The sequence below is a fragment of the Megalobrama amblycephala genome, linkage group LG8 (genome assembly GCF_018812025.1).
Source record: "Megalobrama amblycephala isolate DHTTF-2021 linkage group LG8, ASM1881202v1, whole genome shotgun sequence".
NCBI classification, from domain to species: Eukaryota; Metazoa; Chordata; class Actinopteri; order Cypriniformes; family Xenocyprididae; genus Megalobrama; species Megalobrama amblycephala.
In genome coordinates, this window is record NC_063051.1 from 10,110,627 (window position 1) to 10,133,284 (window position 22,658).

Genomic DNA, 22,658 nt, shown 5'->3' on the forward strand with positions numbered 1-22,658 from the left:
AGCATCTGTGAAGATGATTTTCCTCCTGCCTACTGTCCCCACAGTAATGCCTTGCTTGTACCAGCAGGGATACGTCCAAGGGGCCAGGGTTGTGATGCATGCCTGGTTCACCTTGACTAGGCTGTGACCGTGACGCCAGGCATGGGGCGGGACTCAAGGTTTTAGTCATAACTGCAGTGGGCGAATGTGGAGCAGGCCCAGCTGTATAGCTGGCAATGCTGAGCTCATAAGACCTAGCATTCTCTGAAACCCCTCGAGTGGCAGAGAAGTTCCGGGCGTAAAAGTTCCTATGAGCTGCTGAATGGCCAGAGATCATTATGGCGAGACTATGACCCTCATTTGGGTCGAGTCAATAATTGTTCCCAGGAACGTAATACGTTGGCTGGGAGACAATGAGCTCTTGGAGAAATTGATCCTGAGCCCCAAACACTCTAGATGGTTGAGGAGGAGGGATCTGTGTGACACTAGCTCCGCCTGTGACTGGGCCAGAATGAGCCAGCCGTCGAGGTAGTTCAGAATGCGTAGTCCCATCTGTCTTAGAGGGGAAATAGCAGCATCCATGCACTTCGTAAAAGTGCAAAGAGCCAGGGACAGCCTGAACGGCAGGACCGTGTATTGATATGCCACCCCTTCGAAGGCGAATCTCAAGAAGCGCCTGTGATGGGGGGCTATCTGGGATATGAAAGTAAGCGTCCTTCAGATTCAGAGAATATAACCAATCCCAACAAACACTGTTTCAAGCACATGGAACTGAAGGGGGTGACAGGAAATCTAGATGAGGCATTTTGGAGTGTGGTCCAGCCACAGCGGGACTTAACCTCGTCCTCTTCCTCTCTGAGACATCAGGCGGACTTCTGGGCGCAGGGTCTAGCACTATCTTGGGTCGCTTTGACACCAAAATGGCAGAAGCGTAGGGCTTCTGCTGGACACCGGTGTTGCAATGGAACGTTCTATTGGCTTTCACTTCTTATCAGTATAAGGTTAACTTATATAAGTTCTTATAGTACTAACACTATAACAATAGGTTGGTTGTTCTCACATCCTGCAGATACACATCGGTGTTCAAACACCTTATAAAAGTGAATTTTGCATAATAGGTCCCCTTAAAATAAATGCTTTGTTTATAATGAGGAAGACATTTTAAAATACTGGATTGTATACTGTAGTAGTGAAAGACCTTACCCTTTTGTCCCACAGTTCCCTTATGGAACCAGGCTTTTTTGATTCCTTGTCTGAAGCCTGGTTTGAGACTTGAGCCCAATGTAAAATCAGCTTTTGGTAAGAACGAGAGGCTTGTGACAGAAAAATAAACTTCTTAATTTTTGAGATGAAAACAGTAAATTAAATGAAAATGGCATGTCATGCATTACATGACAGTGCCATTATTATAACACAAAAATATGATATCATGACTTCAAAACAAACATGATTGACCTAACATATTATTGTAGAGCTGGTTTGATGGGGAAATGTTCATGAAAATATGAGGAAAAGAAAATGCCACAATGTCTCTTTATTCTCTTATTTATTTCTGTAGGATGAAGAGATACAGATCAAGGATCAGTAACAAAATACTCTTAAAAAGTTATAATTAAACATTCTAGATTTACTACTTTAATAAAACACTTTTGAGTCATGTGATATTCATGGGTCCCTGTCTGTCTCAGTGCTGAAACTCTTTATACAAACTTGCATGTATAGACAGATCAGAACTTATGAATATAGTTTATTATACTGACTTTAATACAGTAATCTACTGCAAATTTCAAACACACATTAGTCCTCATTAATACAGGTTCATATGTTAATGATTCTTTACAATTTTCTTCCTAAATCATACACTGAAGGTTCGGAATTATTGGAATCACATTTTTCAAATCTCCTGTTATCTTAAAGGAAACAGTAGATAACCACTGAATGTGCTGTGGTTACTCTTGTTATCAAATATCCTCCTGCCAGACCAAAGTGTCACATAGACAACATCTCCAACCTCCAGGATCAACACAACTCCATTTGAAGAGTTTAAATCATTCTGAGGCCTATTATCATGTGCAATAACCACAGCCTTTCCATTCTTAACAATGTCTGCAGTTGCTGCAGTTGGGCCATGACCATATACAGAGACTCTGAACATGTACGCTCCTTTCAGTGGGGCTGTGAAAATACCTAAATCAAATAACAAGAGACACAGAATCAGCTGTTTCCTGTATGATTGATCAATTACCAAACACACTGTGTAATAGTTTTGAGAGATGGCAGATCATTTAATTCTCTTATCCACATTACACAACTGCAGAGAGGTCTGAATGGAGCAGAAAGGGTTTCATTACTATAAACTGAGTTTTATGACTCCATTTCATTGATAATTACCTGTAATTGGGTTGTAGGCGTTCCCTATGTTTGTGAAGACGTTCCTGTAGGTTAGTGTAATTTCAGCGGTAAAAGGACCAATATATTCACTGCTTGATTGTGTCAGCACAGCTGAAAAAGCTATTTCTCTGTCTGTTATTGAAAAACATAAACAATATTGTGATATATTACTGTATTACTGTGAGAATGAATACACTGAATTTAACATCATTCAAGCACACTTTCACCTCTATTTTCCTTTCTCAACTCCACTTGACTCAGAGTAAGATTTGAAATTTCTGTGAAGGAATAAAGATTCTGTTAAATGACATTTACACTGATTATTGCAATAGATAACACAATTTCACACAGTATACACTCAACTTTACACTAACATTTACACTATACAATGTATTGCATTGGTGTTTTACTTTGAGAATCATTGATAAAAGAGTGAATGTTTTGGTGAAGTACCTTAATTTTTCTTGTTCATCTCATCCCTCAGTTCTCTGATGTTTTCTTTCTGCTCTGTAACGGTGGCGGTCAGTTCTCTGTTATTTTCTTTCTGCTCTGTAACAGTGGCTGTCAGTTCTCTGATGTTTGCTTTCTGCTCTGTAACGGTGGCAGTCAGTTCTCTGATGTTTGCTTTCTGCTCTGTAACAGTGGCGGTCAGTTCTCTGATGTTTGCTTTCTGCTCTGTAACGGTGGCGGTCAGTTCTCTGATGTTTGCTTTCTGCTCTGTAACAGTGGCTGTCAGTTCTCTGATGTTTGCTTTCTGCTCTGTAACGGTGGCGGTCAGTTCTCTGATGTTTTCTTTCTGCTCTGTAACGGTGGCGGTCAGTTCTCTCAGTGCTGCATGGATGTCAGGGATGCCCAGATCACAGTATTGTTGTCTGTCAGTTGAAGCTTCAGCTCTCAAAGTGTCTGTTTGAGGTGGATTCTGTCTTCCGTCCTCAGAGCTGATCTGTTGACTGATCTCATTCTCATTGAGTCCTCCATCTACCTGCTGCTGGACGACAAACATTCTTCATTGATGTTTGTTTCCAGCTCTTGCTCTGTCATCCTCACAGCCTCTCATGTTCCTTTTATAGTGTCCTGATTTACTGTCTTTTGTACTTGATTTACTTTGCTTCAGATAAATAAGTAGTTCAAGTTAATTGTTAATCAAAGGGATGTTTCAGGTTCAGTAGATGTTTATCTCTATTCACAATATTTGTGGCACTATGTTGATGTCCACAGAAAATAACTTTGACTCTCTCTCTCTCTTTGAATTTATATACAGCAGTTACCAGGTTTACCAGCTTTATGCTATGAAAAAAGTAAAGATTTGATGTTAATTTACACAAAAAAAAATTATAAGTGATGTTTACATTTATAATGTTGAAGCATTATGTCTATACTAATAAAGCAAATGTTGCGGATGGAGTTTAACTTGTGTTGAATTCCTTTAAATGTTATTTTCCCCCAAATGCAACAACATCCTGTATCAAAAGATGTAAAACTGAATAAATGCATGGATTAATAAACAGAAAAAAGTAATTTGAGGACAAAATCAATTTCATTCTTTTCTTGCTGTTACTGTTGTGTTATACACAAAATATACTGAAGATAACAGACTAAATGTGTAAAAATCACTATTATTCAACACAAAACATGTGAAATGAATACATTTAGTGACATGTATAAAAACATTAAATGTAATTATTAACCTGATTTACAACTTTTCCCGTTCAAGAATGCCCTAGATTTTGGGATTTATGCACTTATGATAAAGTTTACAATAATTTGTTTTATGGTATCCATAATGTGAGTTGTTGTTTTGCGGTGTGTGCTTTGATCTTAACAACGTATCTTGTTATTCATTATTCTCAGGTTAGGTAAAATAAGTCGAGTCTGGCCTAAATTATAAGCAATTCAAAGCTTAAATAAATCAAAGCCTCAGTAGTGTCAGGCTTTAGCAGAGTGTGGTGTATACAGGAACACGATGAAGGAGAGTAAGATTAACAGGCTTTATTACAGAAGACAAATGTAACCAAACTGAGCAAATGTGTTACCATGAACCACAACTAGAATAAACATAACGGGATATTTATATGCAGGGTAAAGAGGAACTAAATCATGAACATCTGAATGTGATGAATAACAAATGACAAGGACTAATACAGACACGACTGAACTAAACTGAACATGAATTGTTGGCCGTTTTTGTAATCAATTCAATTTATTTTAAATGGCTACTTTTCTTTTTATAATAAAGAAAAATGTAATTGGCAAAGGTGTAGTCAGCCCTGGGTTTCTTGTCTTCAGCTCTGGGCTTCTAGCCATTGGGGGTTTAATGACATATCAGTATCTAAAGAGGCTCTTTAGTCTTTTATACTCTGTTTACTGCTGAATTTGGTTTTAATCTTCTTTATTGGTGTAAGTTGTAACTTTTCCAAGACCCAAGATCCTGCTCAAGGTCTTGCAGGTGTAAACTGTCGGCCTTTTTTATGTCCTTGAACTCCAGTAAACTCAACCAAGATGGCTGATTTCCTTTCAAGGTGTGCCACGTCACTCCCTGGGTGGTTTCTGCCACGACCACATAACACTATCTTGGTCACGAGCCACTTCCTCTATTCATATTACTCAACTCCTGTAAAAGGTATACCTTTTTAGATTCAGGAAGAGTCAGGTAGGCATATAATATTTTCTTCTTAGATTATATTATCTCAGGGTCTACTTCTGATCACTACTGTACCTCCTAGGCCTACGGTTCAGATAACCAAGCCTACCTGGGTGGGGTGGGTTAGCCTTCTGTTCAGTGCACCACAGCTGGCTCTTCAAGTCAAGTCAAGTCAAGTCACCTTTATTTATATAGCGCTTTTTACAATGCAGATTGTGTCAAAGCAGCTTTACATTGATAACTGGTACATAATTTTTGCTGCACAGCAGCTCTTCAAGAATAGTGTCAATGCAGGTAGATCAAAGCACTGTTGAATAAATGTCAAGAATACAGTTGAATACTGAGCCTTCTGTAACATTACTTTAAATACTCAGACCAAGACAGAAACTTCTTTCTAATGGAAACATGAGTTCACAGTGGGAATTTTAATAAGGGGTCGACTAATAGGTTTCTAAATTCTTTGTTAAATTCACTACTAAGCCCATCTGAGCCAGGTGCTTTCCCAGATTGTAAACTATTTATGGCCTCTAGAACTTACTTCTTAGATATAGGAGCATTGAGGATGGAAGTATGATCTTTTAATAAAGTGGGAAGGTTGAGGGTGAAAAAAACAAACAAACTCTGGACTGTCTGGTATCCCTATATAATTCTGATTTATATTGATTCTCAAACCATTCTTTAAATATATTATTAATAGATAGACTGACAAAACACTACTATCCACAATGGACTGGATAGATGGAGATTCTGATCTTTTCTTTGTTAAATATGCTTAATATTTCCCCACCGTATCCCCATGCTCATTCAGTTTCTGCTTGGCATAACAAATTTGCCCTTCTGCAGGATAAGTTCACTTTCAACACAGCCGAGCTTTATAATGGCAGTGAATAAGGTTCACGAGTATGAGCTGAAGAAAAAGCTTCCATCCACATCCAGTGCAGCAGATACTGGCTTATCCAAGCTTCTTCTCCAGTTATTTGCTGCAGCCACAATATTGGCTCCATTGTCATGTACAACAGCATTGATGATCTCCGCATGTTCTCCTCCAACCTTTCTTCAATTTTCATTGTCTTTGAAGAAGATCCAGGGGCGAAGGCCATTAGTCAAGTGGCCAGAGGCCTGCAACAAGACGATGTGGAAGGAGACCAACACCGATCTCTGAAACATGCTGGAAGGGATCAGAGGCACAGCCATGGAAAAGTTGGATAGGATGGGTGATCTTATCTATGCCTACGGAGTGGAACGATTTGGAGTGGTTGAAAGCAAACGAGCTACTCCTTCAATCCCCACCAAGTCCAGAAGGCAGACAGAGATAGATCGCCTAGTCAAGGAGAGGAAACAGCTGAAGAAGCAATGGAGAAAGGCCACAGAGGAGGAGAAGGAGGGTATAAACCTGTTGCAGAAAGAGATCCAGGGCAGGCTTGCAACACTGAGGAGAGCTGAAAACCTTCTGAGGAAGCGCAGAAGGAAGGAGCAAACAAGATCACGCTTCTATAAAGATCCCTTCAAATTTGTGAAGAATCTCTTCACAAAGGAGAAGAGCGGAAGTCTCTCAGTGTCAAAGGCCGACCTGGAAGAACATCTGAAAAACTCCTGCACAGATGACAGACACCAGGAAAAAGTTACACTCCCACCAGTCAACCCACCAGAGCACGAGTTGGATATCAATCCACTCAGGTGGAGTGAGGTAGAACAAACCGTGCGTAGCGCAAGGGCCGCATCATCTCCAGGTCCCAATGGAGTTCCATACAGGCTCTACAAAAATGCTCCAGATGTCCTGCGATTCCTCTGGAAACTGATGAGAGTTGTGTGGCAAAAGAAGGAGATACCAACATCCTGGCGGAGAGCCGGAGGGATCCTTATCCCCAAGGAAAAGGACTCATCAGAGATTGGGCAGTTCCGACAGATCAGCCTTCTAAACGTAGAGGGAAAAATCTTCTTCAGTGTGGTCGCTCACAGGCTGGCAGGATACCTGCAAAGAAATAACTTCGTTGACACGTCAATCCAGAAAGCAGGCATCTCAGGCTTTTCTGGTTGTGTAGAACATGCTAGTGTCATATGGCATCAGATCCAAGTCGCCAAAAAGGAGGGAACAGATCTTCACGTGGTGTTCCTGGATCTCGCGAATGCCTTTGGCTCAGTCCCTCACAACCTCCTGTGGACAGCCTTTGACTACTTTAGAGTCCCAGCAGCAGTCACAACCCTTGTCAAGGCCTACTTTCAGGACGTCCAACTCTGTGACAACAGCAGAGTACACAACAGCTTGGCAACACCTGGAAGTGGGAATCATGGCGGGCTGCACCATCTCCCCACTGGCCTTCACCCTGGCCATGGAGGTCATCATTCGGGCCTCTAGATGGACAGTTGGCGGACAGCGAATAAGAGCTGGGCTGAGGCTGCCGCCGGTCAGAGCATACATGGATGACCTCACAACTCTCACCACGACCAAGGTTTGCACAGCACGATTATTAAGAAAGCTTCAGGAAAACATTGAACGGGCTCGCATGAAGATCAAGCCGAGCAAGTCCAGAAGCATCTCTATCATCAAGGGGAAGTTGTCAGACCACCGCTTCCACATCAGCGAGGAACCCATCCCAACTGTCTCAGAGAAGCCAGTGAAGAGCTTAGGTCGGTGGTATGATGCCTCCCTTAAAGACAAAGAGCAAGTAGAACAGCTTAGGAAGGAGGTAGCCAGTGGCTTGGAAAAGATCGACAGAACCCTGCTCCCTGGCAAGCTGAAGCTCTGGTGCATGCAGTATGGACTACTTCCACGTCTCCTGTGGCCACTAACCCTCTATGAAGTCCCGCTCTCGAAGGTGGAAAAGCTGGAGAGACTGGTCAGCTCATACGTAAGGAAGTGGCTTGGCCTTCCCAGGTGCCTCAGCAGTATTGGACTTTACGGCAAAGGGATGCTACATCTGCCCATTTCCAGTCTGGTAGAGGAGTACAAGTGTGCCAAAGTCAGACTGGAGATGATGCTACTGGATTCGAACGATCCATTTGTAGCCCAAGCTACCCCCATCTTGGCCACTAGGAGGAAGTGGACCCCGTTGGCTGCAACTGAGCAGGCAAAGGCAGCACTCAGACATAAGGACATCGTGGGCCGAGTGCAGGAGGGGAGGAGTGGTCTTGGACTTGGGGCCAGTACACCAGTGTGGAGCAAGGCCTCTCCACCTCAGAGACGTAAGATGGTGGTCCAGGAGGTACGTCGGGAGGAGGAAGCAAGAAGGTGCGCCCAAGCTGTGGCACAGGCAAAGTAAGGGCAGTGGATGACATGGGAAGGAGTGGAGAAGAGGAAGATCTCCTGGAAAGAGCTGTGGGAGATGGAGGCATTTAGGGCAAGCTTTACCATCAGGGCTGCCTACGATGTCCTACCTTCTCCCGCAAACCTAAGCCAATGGTATGCCGAAGACCCCACGTGCCCTCTATGCTCAAGTCTAGCAACACTGAAGCACATCTTAGTGGGATGCAAGACCAGCCTCACCCAAGGCCGTTACACCTGGCGGCACAACCAGGTGCTAAAGTGTCTTGCAGCAGTGTTGGAAAGTCGACAGAGAAGCGTGAATGCCCTTCCTCCCCCGTCACCCCAGTGGCAGCCAACACCATTTGTTCGGGAGGGTGAGGGCCAAGCCAACCTCACCACCATAAGATCAGACTCTGGTCAGCTGGGCAGAGCACAGGACTGGGAGCTGCTGGCAGACTTGAACAAGAAACTCTGCTTCCCAGCTGAAATCGCAGCCACCAACCTGCGACCAGACCTTGTTCTGTGGTCAGCCTCCCTCAAGCTTGTCTACATCATTGAGCTCACTGTGCCCTGGGAGGGTGCAGTGGAGGAGGCCTATGAACGGAAAAGGTTGAGGTACGCCGAACTTGCAACCGATGTGCAGCAACAAGGCTGGAACGTGAAGGTACGTCCAGTGGAAGTAGGCTGTAGAGGGTTTGTAGCCACCTCAACATCCAGGCTACTTAGGGAGATGGGAGTGCGAGGAAAGGCCCATCGGCAGGCAGTCAAAGACCTCTCTGTGGCTGCGGAAAAGGGAAGCCAGTGGCTATGGGTGAAGAGAAAAGACTCCGCTTGGGTCTTCAAATGAGTTGATGGAACCTAGGGAGTGAAACTGGGACGCTGGGATTCACTGCTGAACCCTCTGGAGGTGTCGTGGGCCTATCAGCGAAACACCAAAGAAGGAGGGCGCCCACTTGACAACCCAAAGGGTGCCATCACTCAACTGACCATCCCACAGAGTCTCATCGGAGCCTCAAGTACCCTCCTGACGACATACCTGACGACAGTGCCATCACTCAATGGACCATCCCATGGAGTCTCATCGGTGCCTCAAGTATGCATTAAGGGATATCAACATCAAGTCCTATACAACAGATCTGAGTGGCATTGTAGTGAGGCAGACACTCATCATCTTCCACTCCCCATGTAATGCCAAGGTAGGCTTCTGTTGCTACACTTGTCCTAATTCAGCTCTCAGTATAGTTGGTGTCACACTTTACCTTCTAAGATGCATCCTGGTACTTTCTCACCATCAGTTTAGTAAAGTGTGTTCTTGATGGAAGTGTGTATCCTGGATTAGGTACTGTTGTGAATGGGAGACTCAGGCAGGGGATCCAAGTGCAGCATTTTATTAAATGTAAGCGTGGTTGTACAGGCAGGGTAAATCAGGAGCAAACAGGTACAGCAGAGGATAGACAGAATCGTAATCCAGGTACAGGCAGAGGTCGGGACTGGCAGATATCACTCACAGGTCGTTATACAAAGCAAGGGTCAGGACAGGCAGCAATGGGTCAATAAACAGGGAACAGGCAGAAACGGTAACAAGGAACAGGCAGACAGGGAATACAGGGGAACGCTTGGAATTGACAACAACAGTTAACAAGACTTCGCGGTGAGGTGGTGTGCGTGTAAGTCCTTTATAGTCCTGGTAATGAGCTGCAGCTGGGTGTGGTGATCAGTGTAGTGTGCTAGGCTGTATGTGGCAACAGGTGATTGGTGTGGAGTGAACATGTGACTGACAGGGAAGATTGTGGGAAGTGTAGTCCGGAACTGACAGGAGCAGACGGTGATCGTGACATAATGCCCCCCTCCCGGAAGGCGCATCCTCGCGGCATAGACGGAACAGCTAGGGAGGGGGGTGGGTGCATTGGAGATCTAATAGTAGACAGGAACGGATCTCCAATGCAGGTTCCAGGAACTTGGGCAACCACGGAGGGTCAGATGCCACGGGCAGCCACGGCGGGTCAGGAGCCTCGGGCAGCCACGGCGGGTCAGGCGACTCGGGCAGCCTGGGCAGGTCAGGAGTGTCAGGAAGCCATGGCGGGTCCGGTGGCTTGGGCAGCCACGGCAGGTAGAGCAAGTAGTTTGGGCGGAGTAGGAGAGATCTCTGGAGTGGTCTCCAGGCCTACAGCGGCCTCTTGAAGGGCGTCTGAGCCTTGAAGAAGGGAAGACGCCTTCCTCCTCCTCCTCTTCCGAGGGTGAGGCGATGGTTCACCGATTGGAGCGGGTTCTTGAGTGGACTCAGTGGCTGGAACGCCCCCTACAACCTTAAGCACCGCAGGGTCGGCCATCTTGCCAGTGGGCACTGGCAAAGCAGCCACTTTGTCCATCGCGTCCAGGGCGCTTGAGTGCGTTGCAACCTGCGAACATGAGTCCATAGCAACCGGCGAACATGAGTCCATAGCAACCGGCGAACTTGAGTGCGTTGCAACAGACGAACTTGAGAGCATTGCCACAGACGAACTTGAGAGCGTTGCAACAGACGAACTTGAGAGCGTTGCAGCAGACGAACTTGAGAGCGTTGCAGCAGACGAACTTGAGAGCGTTGCAGCAGACGAACTTGAGAGCGTTGGAGCAGACGAACTTGAGAGCTTTGCAGCAGATGAACTTGCGTGCGAAGTAGCCGCCTGGCTTGAGAGCGTTGCAGCAGACGAACTTGCGTGCGAAGTAGCCACCTGGCTTGAGAGTGACGCGGCCGGCTGGCCTGGGTGCGAAGCGGCCGGCTGAGGCTTCGGAATGCCAGCCGCTCGAGCTGAAGTCAGCGGAGGATCAGCCACACTGGAACGTAGTCCTCTGCGCCCCTGGACAGATCCAGAGACGTGACGTTGCTCTGGGTGATCAGCGGAGACAGAACGTGGATCTAGGCGATCAACGCAGACATGATGGGGTGTTGTAGTAGCCGCCATTTCGTGCGTGTTGTCTGTAGCGGCCGCCATTACGTGGTTCAGTGTGATGTCGCATTTCTCTGCGACCCCCACAGTAAAAGTTGAACCAACTGTGAGCAGGGCAAAGTCCAGGAATTCCATGAATGATCCTCGGGGACCATTGGTAAGTAAATAGTCCTTTAATGGTTCATTTAATCCATAACTAAAGAAGTCAATGAGGGCATAGTCTGGCAGATCAGATAAATGAGCAAACTCCAGAAACTTTTGAATATGTGCCTCGAGGGTACAGCTACTTTGATGCAGGTTGACGAGACACCATGCTGGGTCCATGCTGAGGCTGGAAACGCTCATGGAAGCTGCTGGATCGTAGATGGCAAAGTATTCTGTTGTGAATGGGAGACTCAGGCAGGGGATCCAAGTGCAGCGTTTTATTAAATGTAAGCGTGGTCGTACAGGCAGGGTAAATCAGGAGCAAACAGGTACAGCAGAGGATAGACAGAATCGTAATCCAGGTACAGGCAGAGGTCGGGACTGGCAGATAACACTCACAGGTCGTTATACAAAGCAAGGGTCAGGACAGGCAGCAATGGGTCAATAAACAGGGAACAGGCAGAAACGGTAACAAGGAACAGGCAGACAGGGAATACAGGGGACCACTCGGAATTGACAACAACAGTTAACAAGACTTCGCAATGAGGAGGTGTGTGTTTAAGTCCTTTATAGTCCTGGTAATGAGCTGCAGCTGGGTGTGGTGATCAGTGTAGTATGCTAGGCTGTATGTGGCAACAGGTGATTGGTGTGGAGTGAACATGTGACTGACAGGGAGGATTGTGGGAAGTGTAGTCCGGAACTGACAGGAGCAGACGGTGATCGTGACAGGTACACTGATCATGCTTTTAAAATCTTGCCTGTTTTTCTCTGAACAAACTCACTCATTGTGTGCCGTTTCTTTCTGAAATGAAAAAAGATAATATAAAGATATAGTATTTATGCATTATTGTTGTGTATGAACAATAAAACACTGACATTTAAATTATTTATGCAATATATATGCAGTTTTTGTGGATGCATATAATAATGCATATAATAATACAACCTCAATTTTATTGTACCACTTAATGTATTTTATTTATGGTTTATATTAATTAGATTAAATATTAATAAGAAATATTTTTTTTTACATTTATTTTGATCAAACAGTTAAAATTTGACATTACTGGTCGTTCTTGCTCGCGTTTCTTGAATGCGGCGCTCATTACAACTCTCTCATTATATCTCTTCCGTTTTAATAAACAATGGACACTGTAAGCATTAAAAAATTCTGCAGAAGCATGCATGCAAATTCAGCATATAACAACATTGAATATAATGACATAATGAATTAAACTTCTTCTTCAACAGAGTCCAAACTTAGGCCTGTATACTAAAACATTCAGAAATGAAAACCATTCAGTTTGGATTTACTTTTCAAGTCTAGGTTAAAAAAAAAATAATGAAAAATATGTATAATAAAATGAATAATAAAATATGAACAGATTTTCTTATAGCAAATGATCTCAGTCAAAATGAACTCAAACACTTTCACATTCTTTCGTGTGTGTGCCACTTTAAAATTAATCTTAATACTTTCAGGAAAACACATTAATACAATACAATACAATATGAAGAAATAATTCTTTGTGTATCATTTATAAACAGGACATTAATTGCACTGGCAGATTTTAATACTGCACTGTTTTCTGTGTAGCAGGTGTGAATTGTGTTTGTGTTCACTCATTAGTGAGCGATTTGAATCACACCCTTGACATTGAACACTTAACTTTTGATATCATTAAAATATTTTGAAATATTACATTTTTAATTGGGCTGAAGCTTTTAGCAATAGTTTTGCAACTGAATGAATTACATTTATACATGAAAAATATATTGCTGCTTTTACTTGTACTAATTCTTGAACTATTTACACATTTTTTTTTACCAATTTTTAGACTAAAATGAACTTTATATGTCAACATTTCAAATATTTTATGTATTTCAATTCGGACACATGTATGCACTTTGCTTTATGAACTCGTACACTCTTTTAACATGCTTGTTTTATTTATCAAATTTGTTAATTTTTATTAAAAGGATTATATGGTTAAAATGGTACATTTATATGCAGCGTGCGAACAGGACTTTTATTTTGGTGTGGTAACGTGACGTCATAAGCCTGCTCCTGCTCTTGTTGTGTTTCGACTGAAGAAAGGTTTGTTTTATGAATTTGTTCTGTTTAAATCGATAGAAATCGCTGTTTGCGCTGTTGCTTTATCTAACTTTAATGAAGGATATTTTGTGCGCATTCATACAGTAAAAATGCGTCTCATTGAGCTTGAATCGGTGTATCATAAACATGAATTCGGTCAGTGTTAAACAGTGATGGAGAAACTGAGCTTTTCGAAACTCAATTTAATTTCATTCGAGTCAATAGAATCTAATGCTTTGCAAAATGATTCAGTGATTCGAAGCGCGTGGATCTCAAACAGTATAAACGAACGAGAACAACAAACACGTGTTATGATAACTTTAACTGCAGATGGGTTGTTGACAAGTCAAATCTGTTCAAAACCGATGTAATGCATTTTTTTGAGTCATTAACAATGTGTTTTAACAGGTTTTAATTAAGGTAAATATGTTAAATAACATTTCAAAGTATTATTTATTTATTTGTATTTATTTTTACTTTTTATGTCAGGCAATACAACTAAAACAGTAGTTTTATAGTAAGACCTGGCATGGAAGGTGTACCAACCCACACATACTAGAAATTATCTTTAGTTCAAAATTAATTAGTTTTTACCAGTATTTGAGAGATCCTTTTCACTACTTGGGTAAAGTTGGTTTTATATTCGCACATTCGGACACCCGTATTCAATAGCCTTGTTAATCACACTACATTGGACATTCAGTGGACATTCACAAGTAAATATGCCATTAAAAGAATACTTGCCTATTTTGATCGACTGTGAAAAATGTTGTAAGTTGACAATCGTTGGTTGTCAATATCATGTCGCTGCTTAAAATTCGCAAACATTAATTTATTGCACATTTATTGGAAAGTCTGAATTTATCAGAAGTCCGAATGTGCAAATATAAAACCAACTTTACCGAAGTCTTTTCACTCCTCTGGATGCTTCATTATCATGTTTGCAGTTAAACAGTTTGTGGGACAAAAGTTTTTCCAATGATCTCAACAACTTTAAAGCTAATATTTATAAAATTTGTTTATATGAATGGTTTCAAACCTAAAAAAAAGAAACCATTTTAATTAGTTTTCTTATCTGTTCATTTGTTAGGACAGTTGCAACACCTGACATTTTGAGGAAAACATAAAATATGCATTTAAATGTAATAAAAATGAATTAAAAATAAAGTTATATGCTATTTGTCATGAAGTTAATGTCAGGAAATAATGCACTTGGACGCACAAATGCACGTCGTGTTATTGACTAATATTTCATGAAAGTGTAATCTTTTAAATATAATCGATAAGTAATTATATACCAAAAATAGATCATAAATGCCTAAATATAAATTTAGTAATTTGCAGCGTTAGTTTTGAGGTTTCTTTTTTATCTAATCAGGTCATTTTTAAGTCCATTAAAGGGATAATTCACCCAAAAATTTAAATTCTGTCATCATTTACTCACGCTCAGGTTGTTCCAAACCTGTATAAATTTTAATTTTTCTGTTGAAAACAAAGGAAGATGTGTTGAAGAAAGTTTGTAACCTCCATTAACTTCCATAGTTTTTTTCCCCCTACAGTGCAAGTCAATGGTGGCCCAAAGCAGCCTGCCTGGTTACAAACTTTCTCCAAAATTTGCAAAAAATCCTTTGCGTTCAGCAGTACAAAGATATTTATACCAGTTTGGAAAAACCTGAGGGTGAGTAAATGATAACAGAACTTTTATTTTTGGGTGAACTATCCCTTTTAACTCTCACTCTGACTGACTCTCTCTCAGTACTGAACTAGAGCTGATTGAGACACACTCAGAGATTTAGTTTTGAGTGTTTGTTTTTTTTTTCTTCTGTTACTTATTCTCATCTTAAACACAGAAAAACTCCTGGTGAAGCGACTGAGATCCTCATGACACACTATTATCAACATGGCGTTCATTAAAGTGGAGAGTGAAGACATGAAGATTGAAGAAACATTCACCGTCACACATGAAGACTTTAGGATTGAAGGAACATTCAGCCTGAAACAGGAAGACACTGAGGAAGAAACAGGTTGGTTACAGTTTCTGCTGAACATTTCAGTGCAGTGGCCACTAAGATCTACACAAGGTGGCGCCCGCACCTGACGACTTAATTCAGCAATTTTTCCTCTTCAGTATCCTACGCAGTTGGCGCAGTGGAGCGCTTCCATGTTTAAGTCTAAACGGCGAATCATTATTGGCCGGCTCCTGCATTAGCATCACACACATCCGTCATGCTGATCATGTGAACAGAACCATTACTGAGCCGCCGTTCGGATATAGATCATGGTAGCGCTGCACTGCGTCAGACAGCGGAGAGGAAAAATAGTTGAATAACACAAAGTGTTCTCGTCGCTTCATAACATTAAGGTTGAACCACTGCTGTCACTTATTTTAACAATGTCAGTGTCTTCTCTGGACATTGAATGTGGTATATAATGTTGTGCTTTCTATGGGAGATTAAAATAAAAAAACATTGGATTTCATCAAAAATGTCTTAATATGTGTTCTGAAGATGAACGAAGGTCTTACTGGTTTGGAACGACATGAGGGTGAGTAATTAATGACAGAAATTAAATTTTTTTGGGTTAACTAACCCTTTAAGTTTTATTGACAACAGTAACATGCAAAAACCTCGTAAAAATCGTAAATATTCTACTCTTTTTAAATGTACCATACTGAACTGACTGACGGCTTTACTTGCTTACTGTGTGATTCAGTCATAATTTAAAGAAAAGTTTTGGTTTTTCATGAGATTGAAATTGGCAGTGCTATGCAGTTTTTGTGTGAATAAACATAAAAATAATAATGTTAACGTTACAGATGGCACTAAATGACCATGGGAGGTAAACCTTCTCTAGTGCAAATTTCTAAGTGCTCCTATTGTGCAATTTTGAAGGTTCCTAATTTTGTTTTGTAGTGTCCTACAACAGGTTGTAAGAAAATATCAATATACATGAATGTTGCAATACTATATTAATTATCAAAAATACTGTATCAATATTTATTTGTTTGTTTGTTTACATCCAAAATTAATTTCAGTGACTTTGTGTCAGGTTTAAACCTGACTATTAGATGGCAGTGTTGTCTCAGAACGTAAACTCTGGCACTGAGAAGTGCAAAGGTGCATCGTTAGCATTAGCAAACCTAGCTCACAAGACTACCGCAGAGCTGAAGTGTGGACTCATTTCGGCTTCCACTGTATTGAAACCACTAAGGAGATTGACAAGAGTCATGCTGTTTGCAAATTAAGCCAGGCTAAAATCCAATATTCAGGAAACGCATTCAATCTGAGAGCTCCCGACACCATCTGCGCTGCCGATGTGCTCTTCTGAAAGCTTTTGTAACATTATATATGTCTTTACTGTCACTTTTGATCAATTTAAATGGTTAGTTCACCCAAAAATCAAAATTGTCATTTATTTCTCACCCTCATGTCGTTCCACATCCATAAGACCTTTGTTCATCTTCATAACACAAATTAAGATATTTTTGATGAAATCCGGTGGCTCAGTGAGGCCTCTATTGCCAGCAAGATCATTTCCTTTTTCAATGGCCAGAAAGGTACTAAAAACATATTTAAATCAGTTCATGTGAGTACAGTGGTTCAATATTAATATTATAAAGCAACGAGAAAAAATAAAGACTTTTCAACAATATCTAGTGATGGCCGATTTCAAAACACTGCTTCATGAAGCTTCAAAGATTTATGAACCTTTTGTTTTGAATCAGTGGTTCGGATCACATATCAAACTGCCAAAATCATATGAACCATTGAAATTGCAAAACACTTACGACATAATGAAGCCTCGTTTACTGAAATTATGTGACTTTGGCACTCCGAACCACTGATGCAGTGTTTTCTTTCTTTCTTTCTTTCTTTCTTTATTTTATTTCAAACAACAGCCAATAAAAATAAAATAAAATAAAATATGAACTACAACAATTGTGTTACCACATAAAAAATAAACAATATCTATAAATAATCATCAATTCATTACATGTGTCTGAAAAGGAGCGGGATGAAGCAAAAGCTTATTATTTACCCACCCCTTATACAACCATTCCAAATTCCATTATATATTAAATATTTTTCTATATATATTATATCTTCATAACACAATAACAAATAAACCTTATTTTTTAAACTCAAACCAAAATTTACCAAAATTTACCTTTTATTCCAAACCACCCATCACCCTTAAATCTTAATACAATCGATCTTTAAATCCACCCTCACATTCACTCTTGTTCATCCTCATATCCTTTTAGTAACTCGTTTTTATACAACTTTTTAAACTGTTTAAAGTTTGTACAATATTTTAACACCTGCTCCAAATTATTCCACAACCTCACCCCACATATAGTGATGCACATACTTTTTAGAGTTGTTCTTATTTTAAGCTTTTTAAAGTTTAATTCATCTCTCAAATTATATCCACCCTGCTTCTCCATAAACATTTTTTGTAAATTTTCCGGAAGTAAATTATTTCTTGCTTTAAACATGACTTGTACCGTCTTAAATTTAACCAAATCAATAAACTTTAGTGTATCTGATTTCAAGAACAGTGAATTTGTGTGTTCAAGATATCCCACATTACTTATGATTCTGATTGCTCTCTTTTGTAATGTGCATAACGACTGTAGGTTGGTTTTGTAGGTATTTCCCCAGATTTCCACACAATAACTTAAATATGGCACCATGAGTGTATTATACAGAATATACAATGAACTATTATCCAGAATATATCTTGCTTTATTTAATATTGCTATAGTCTTTACCAGTTTTGCTTCAATATGTTTTATATGTGGTTTCCAGCTGATTTTGTGGTCTAAAATAACACCAAGAAATTTATTTTCATAGACTCTTTCTATACTGATATTATCAATTTTCAATTCTACTTCAGGTTGAGTATACTTTCCAAATAACATGATCTTTGTTTTAGTTATGTTTAATGATAATTTATTTACATCAAACCACCTTTTTAATTTAATCAATTCTTTTGCTATCACCTCCAAAATCTGCTTTAAATTGTCCCCAGAACAGAAAATATTTGTATCATCAGCAAATAAAATAAATTTTAATATATTTGATACTCTACAAATATCATTAATATACATTATGAAAAGTTTTGGACCTAGGACCGATCCCTGTGGTACTCCACAAGTTATATCCATACATATAGATTTTTGATCACCGATTTCCACAAATTGTTGCCTGCTTTTCAAATAGCTACTTACCCAGTTCAGTCCAACTCCTCTGATTCCATACCTCTCCAATTTCTGTAATAAAATGTCATGATTTATGGTATCAAATGCTTTCTTTAGATCTTTAAAAATCTAAAAAATCGTTTTGAAATCACCCATCACTAGGTATTGTTAAAGTCTTTATTTATTTTTTCTTTTTGGGTGCACAAAAAGTATTCTCGTTGCTCTATAACATTAACGTATTCACTGTACTGTAGTAGCTTTCTGGACATGGAAAGTGTTAATTATCTTGCTTGCAATAGAGGCCTCACTGAGCCATTCGATTTCATCAAAAATATCTTAATTTGTGTTATGAAGAAGATTGAAGGTCTTACATGTGTAGAACGACATGAGGGTGAGTAATAAATGACATGATTTTAATTTTTGGGTGAACTAACCCTTTAAGACTTGCTGAATGAAAGTATTAATTGGTAACACTTTACAATAAGGTTCATTAGTTAACATGAACTAATAATGAACTCTTTCATTCATTAACATTAATGAAGATTAGTAAATACAGTAACAAATGTATTGCTCATGGTTAGTTCATGTTAATACATTAACTAATGTTTAACTAATGAACCTTATTGTAAAGTGTTATCTATCAGTTTCTTTCCAAAACAGAAAAAAAATTCTTACTGACCCCAAACTTTTGAATGGGAGTGTGTAATATTACAAAAGCTTTCTATTTCAGATAAATGCTGTTCTTTTGAACCTCTATTCATCAAAGTGTACTGAAAAAAATTGTATTGTAGTGTAGATATATAGATTTATATTAACTGCCTCTTGTCTTACAGTTTGTTCTGGTGTGTGGCGTAAGAATTGCCTCAAGCAAGCGTCACCTGAGGTATGTCAGATTTCCTTTTGTAAATAACTATTTCATTTGTTAATTTTACAGAATACTGTATTAGTCAAACATGTTGTATATTTTTAGGATAAACCTGATTTCAGCTCGGAAGCTGATAATGAATCAGATGAGGACATGCATGAAGATAAGGATAATGTACTAGACAGTGACTCTGAATCAGATTTGGATACAAGTTCTGTGGTTGGCTCTAGTCTGTCCCAGGGTCCAACAAAAACAAAAACCACAGGTGAAACGACAGATGAAACAACAGATGAAGTAACAGAAGACAAAGCAGGTGTTAAAGGGATAAACTACTGTTACGTTTGTCAAAAACCTCAGTCTAAAATTGCCAGACATCTGGAGACACACAAGACAGAAGCAGAAGTGATGGAGGCTCTCAGTTATCCAAAACGTTCAGAAAAAAGAAGACTTCTACTGGAGAAGTTACGAAATCGTGGTAACTTTCAGCACAATTTAGGCGTTCTCAAAAATGGAACAGGGCGAATCAAACTAAAAAGAACCTCTAATTTTTATGCTCTTGCCCAGCACTGATGGGTTTGAACACAACCATCCGCACCAGACCCTGTGAGCTTACTGACGTTAAACATAAACAAGCTCTGAACTAATGCCTGCATAATGACGTAGCCACATCTGATTGGATGAGAACTCAGTTATTTTATATGTACAAATAATAACACAAACAACTTCTAGTAACTAACACTATAACAGTAGGCTGGTTGTTCTCACATCCTTGCGGACACACATCAGTGTTTAAACACCTTACAAAAGTGAATTTTGCATAATAGGTCTCCTTAAAATAAATGCTTTGTTTATAACGAGGAAGACATTTTAAACTATGAAACTTGCAGGATGTTTTAATGGTTCAAATAACTCTTATATGTCAAAAGATCAAGGCAAATTTGCCTTTTGGTTTTTCATGTTGAGAAGCTCTTTTGGTTCAAATTATTTTTTAAAGTTCACATCATGTTATCTTCATTTTTAATAGGAGATGAAAAAGTTCAATGTTGTGACATCATGGATCCATTTAGCTCCATCTTCAGGCTTCTGGTGTTACCTGCATGTTCCAGAAATATGCACTGGGTATTTCATGCAGCCCATAGATTGATGACATACTTCACTCACTTGCTAGGCATTTAATGTACTGTCTACATGAAAATGGGATTAGCCTTTGATCTACTGTTACATTAGATACTGGATTGTATACTGTAGTAGTGGAAGACCTTCCCCTTTTGTCCCACAGTTCCCTTATGGAACCAGGCTTGTTTGATTTCCTTTAGAGACTTTCCTGTAGACTTTAGAGACAAAAACTGTAAATTAAATGAAAACTGCATGTCATGCATTACATGACAGTGCCATTATTATAACACACAAATATGATATCATGACTTCAAAACAAACATGATTGACTTAACATATTATTGTACAGCTGGTTTGACGTGGAAATGTTCATGAAAATATGAGGAAAATAAAATGCCATAATGTCTCTTTATTCTCTTATTTATTTCTGTAGGATGAAGAGATACAGATCAAGGATCAGTAACAAGATACACTTAAAAAGGTAATTTAACATTCTAGATTTACTACTTTAACAAAACACTTTTGAGTCACATGTGATATTCATGGGTCCTGTCTGTCTCAGTGCTGAAACTCTTTATACAAACTTACATGTATAGACAGATCAGAACTTATGAGTATAGTGTATTATACTGACTTTATACAGTAATTTACTGCAAATTTCAAACACACATTAGTCCTCATTAATACAGGTTCATATGTTAATGATTCCTTATGATTTTCATCTTAAATCATACGCTGAAGGTTCAGAATTATTGGAATCACATTCTTCAAATCTCCTGTTATTCTTAATGGAAACAGCAGATAACCACTGAAAGTGTTGTGGTTATTCTGGCTATCAATATATCCTCCTGCCAGACCAAAGTCTCACATAGACAACATCTCCAACCTCCAGGATCAACACAACTCCATTTGAGGAGTTTAACCCATTCTGAGGCCTGATTAATCATGTGTTATAACCACATGCTTTCCATTCTTATAAATGGCTGCAGTTGTTGCAGTTGGGGCACCACCATGTACAGAGACTCTGAACATGTACGCTCCTTTCAGTGGGGCTGTGAAAATACCTAAATCAAATAACAAGAGACACAGAATCAGCTGTTTCCTGTATGATTGCTTCATTACAAACACACTGTAATAGTTTTGAAAGACTGGCAGATCATTTAAATTCTCTTATACACATTACACAACTGCAGAGAGGTCTGAATGGAGCAGAAGGTTTTCATTACTATAAACTGAGTTTTATGACTCCATTTCATTGATAATTACCTGTAATTGGGTTGTAGGCGTTCCCTATGTTTGTGAAGACGTTCCTGTAGGTTAGTGTGATTTCAGTGGTAAAAGGACCAATAAATCCACTGCCAGATTCCATCATTGAAGCTGAAAAAGCTATTTCTCTGTCTGTTATTGAAAAACATAAGCAATATTGTGATATATTACTGTATTACACTGAGAATGAATACACTGAATTTAACATCATTCAAGCACACTTTCACCTCTATTTTCCTTTCTCAACTCCACTTGACTCAGAGTAAGATTTGAAATTTCTGTGAAGGAATAAAGATTCTGTTAAATGACATTTACACTGATTATTGTAATAGATAACACAATTTACACAGTATACACTCAACTTTACACTAACATTTACACTATTACAATGTATTGCAGGTGTTGATAAAAGAGTTAATGTTTTACTTTACCTTCATTTTTCTTGTTCATCTCATCCATTAATTGCATCTCTAAAGCTTTGATGTTTCCTTTCTGCTCTGTAACGGTGGCGGTCAGTTCTCTGATGTTTTCTTTCTGCTCTGTAACGGTGGCGGTCAGTTCTCTGATGTTTTCTTTCTGCTCTGTAACGGTGGCGGTCAGTTCTCTGATGTTTTCTTTCTGCTCTGTAACGGTGGCGGTCAGTTCTCTGATGTTTTCTTTCTGCTCTGTAACAGTGGCGGTCAGTTCTCTGTTCTTTTCTTTCTGCTCTGTAACGGTGGCGGTCAGTTCTCTCAGTGCTGCATGGATGTCAGGGATGCCCAGATCACAGTATTGTTGTCTGTCA

General features: G+C 39.8%; 3 protein-coding genes across 9 annotated transcripts in view; 1 reads left to right on the top strand and 2 right to left on the bottom strand.

Annotated features, from left to right (window-relative positions):
• cacna2d2a (calcium channel, voltage-dependent, alpha 2/delta subunit 2a) overlaps positions 1–22,658 on the bottom strand; it is a 383,618-nt gene that overhangs the window by 112,730 nt on the left and 248,230 nt on the right. The gene's annotated exons all lie outside the window — the stretch shown is intronic.
• Positions 1,660–22,251, bottom strand: LOC125273631 (complement C1q-like protein 4). 3 transcript variants are annotated; one of them, XR_007186110.1, is made up of 4 exons: positions 2,824–2,914; positions 2,598–2,648; positions 2,371–2,502; positions 1,660–2,166 (listed from the first exon to the last, which is right to left on the bottom strand). XR_007186110.1 is itself a non-coding variant. In XM_048199176.1 (2 exons), the coding sequence occupies exons 1-2, from the start codon at positions 21,978–21,980 to the stop codon at positions 1,886–1,888; spliced, it is 387 nt and encodes a 128-aa protein (XP_048055133.1). In that variant the 5' UTR covers positions 21,981–22,251; the 3' UTR covers positions 1,660–1,885. The 3 variants fall into 3 exon arrangements, 1 of the variants encoding a protein (XP_048055133.1); XR_007186111.1 differs by lacking the exons at positions 1,660–2,166; positions 2,371–2,502; positions 2,598–2,648; positions 2,824–2,914 and adding exons at positions 21,461–21,672; positions 21,875–22,006; positions 22,102–22,251; XM_048199176.1 differs by lacking the exons at positions 2,371–2,502; positions 2,598–2,648; positions 2,824–2,914 and adding an exon at positions 21,875–22,251.
• LOC125273630 (serine-aspartate repeat-containing protein F-like) lies at positions 13,352–21,088 on the top strand. Of its 4 annotated transcripts, none has more exons than XM_048199175.1 (6): positions 13,359–13,427; positions 14,984–15,102; positions 15,275–15,448; positions 19,461–19,510; positions 19,598–19,757; positions 21,042–21,088. In XM_048199175.1, exons 3-6 carry the CDS (start codon positions 15,325–15,327, stop codon positions 21,044–21,046), a joined length of 339 nt encoding a protein of 112 aa, XP_048055132.1. In that variant the 5' UTR covers positions 13,359–13,427; positions 14,984–15,102; positions 15,275–15,324; the 3' UTR covers positions 21,047–21,088. The 4 variants fall into 4 exon arrangements, with proteins under 4 accessions (XP_048055128.1, XP_048055132.1, XP_048055129.1 ...); XM_048199172.1 differs by lacking the exon at positions 21,042–21,088 and adding an exon at positions 18,927–19,018 and having other exon boundaries at positions 19,598–20,114; XM_048199173.1 differs by having other exon boundaries at positions 13,361–13,427; positions 19,598–19,967.

Excerpts from the sequence above, each read along its gene's own strand:
- LOC125273630 (XM_048199171.1), top strand. The coding sequence starts at position 15,325 with ATGGCGTTCATTAAAGTGGAGAGTGAAGACATGAAGATTGAAGAAACA. Across the intron at positions 15,449-19,460 it reads AGACACTGAGGAAGAAACAG|TTTGTTCTGGTGTGTGGCGT; the intron begins GTTGGTTACAGT and ends CTTGTCTTACAG. Across the intron at positions 19,511-19,597 it reads TCAAGCAAGCGTCACCTGAG|GATAAACCTGATTTCAGCTC; the intron begins GTATGTCAGATT and ends GTATATTTTTAG.
- LOC125273631 (XM_048199176.1), bottom strand. The coding sequence starts at position 21,980 with ATGATGGAATCTGGCAGTGGATTTATTGGTCCTTTTACCACTGAAATC. Across the intron at positions 2,167-21,874 it reads CGCCTACAACCCAATTACAG|GTATTTTCACAGCCCCACTG; the intron begins GTAATTATCAAT and ends TATTTGATTTAG.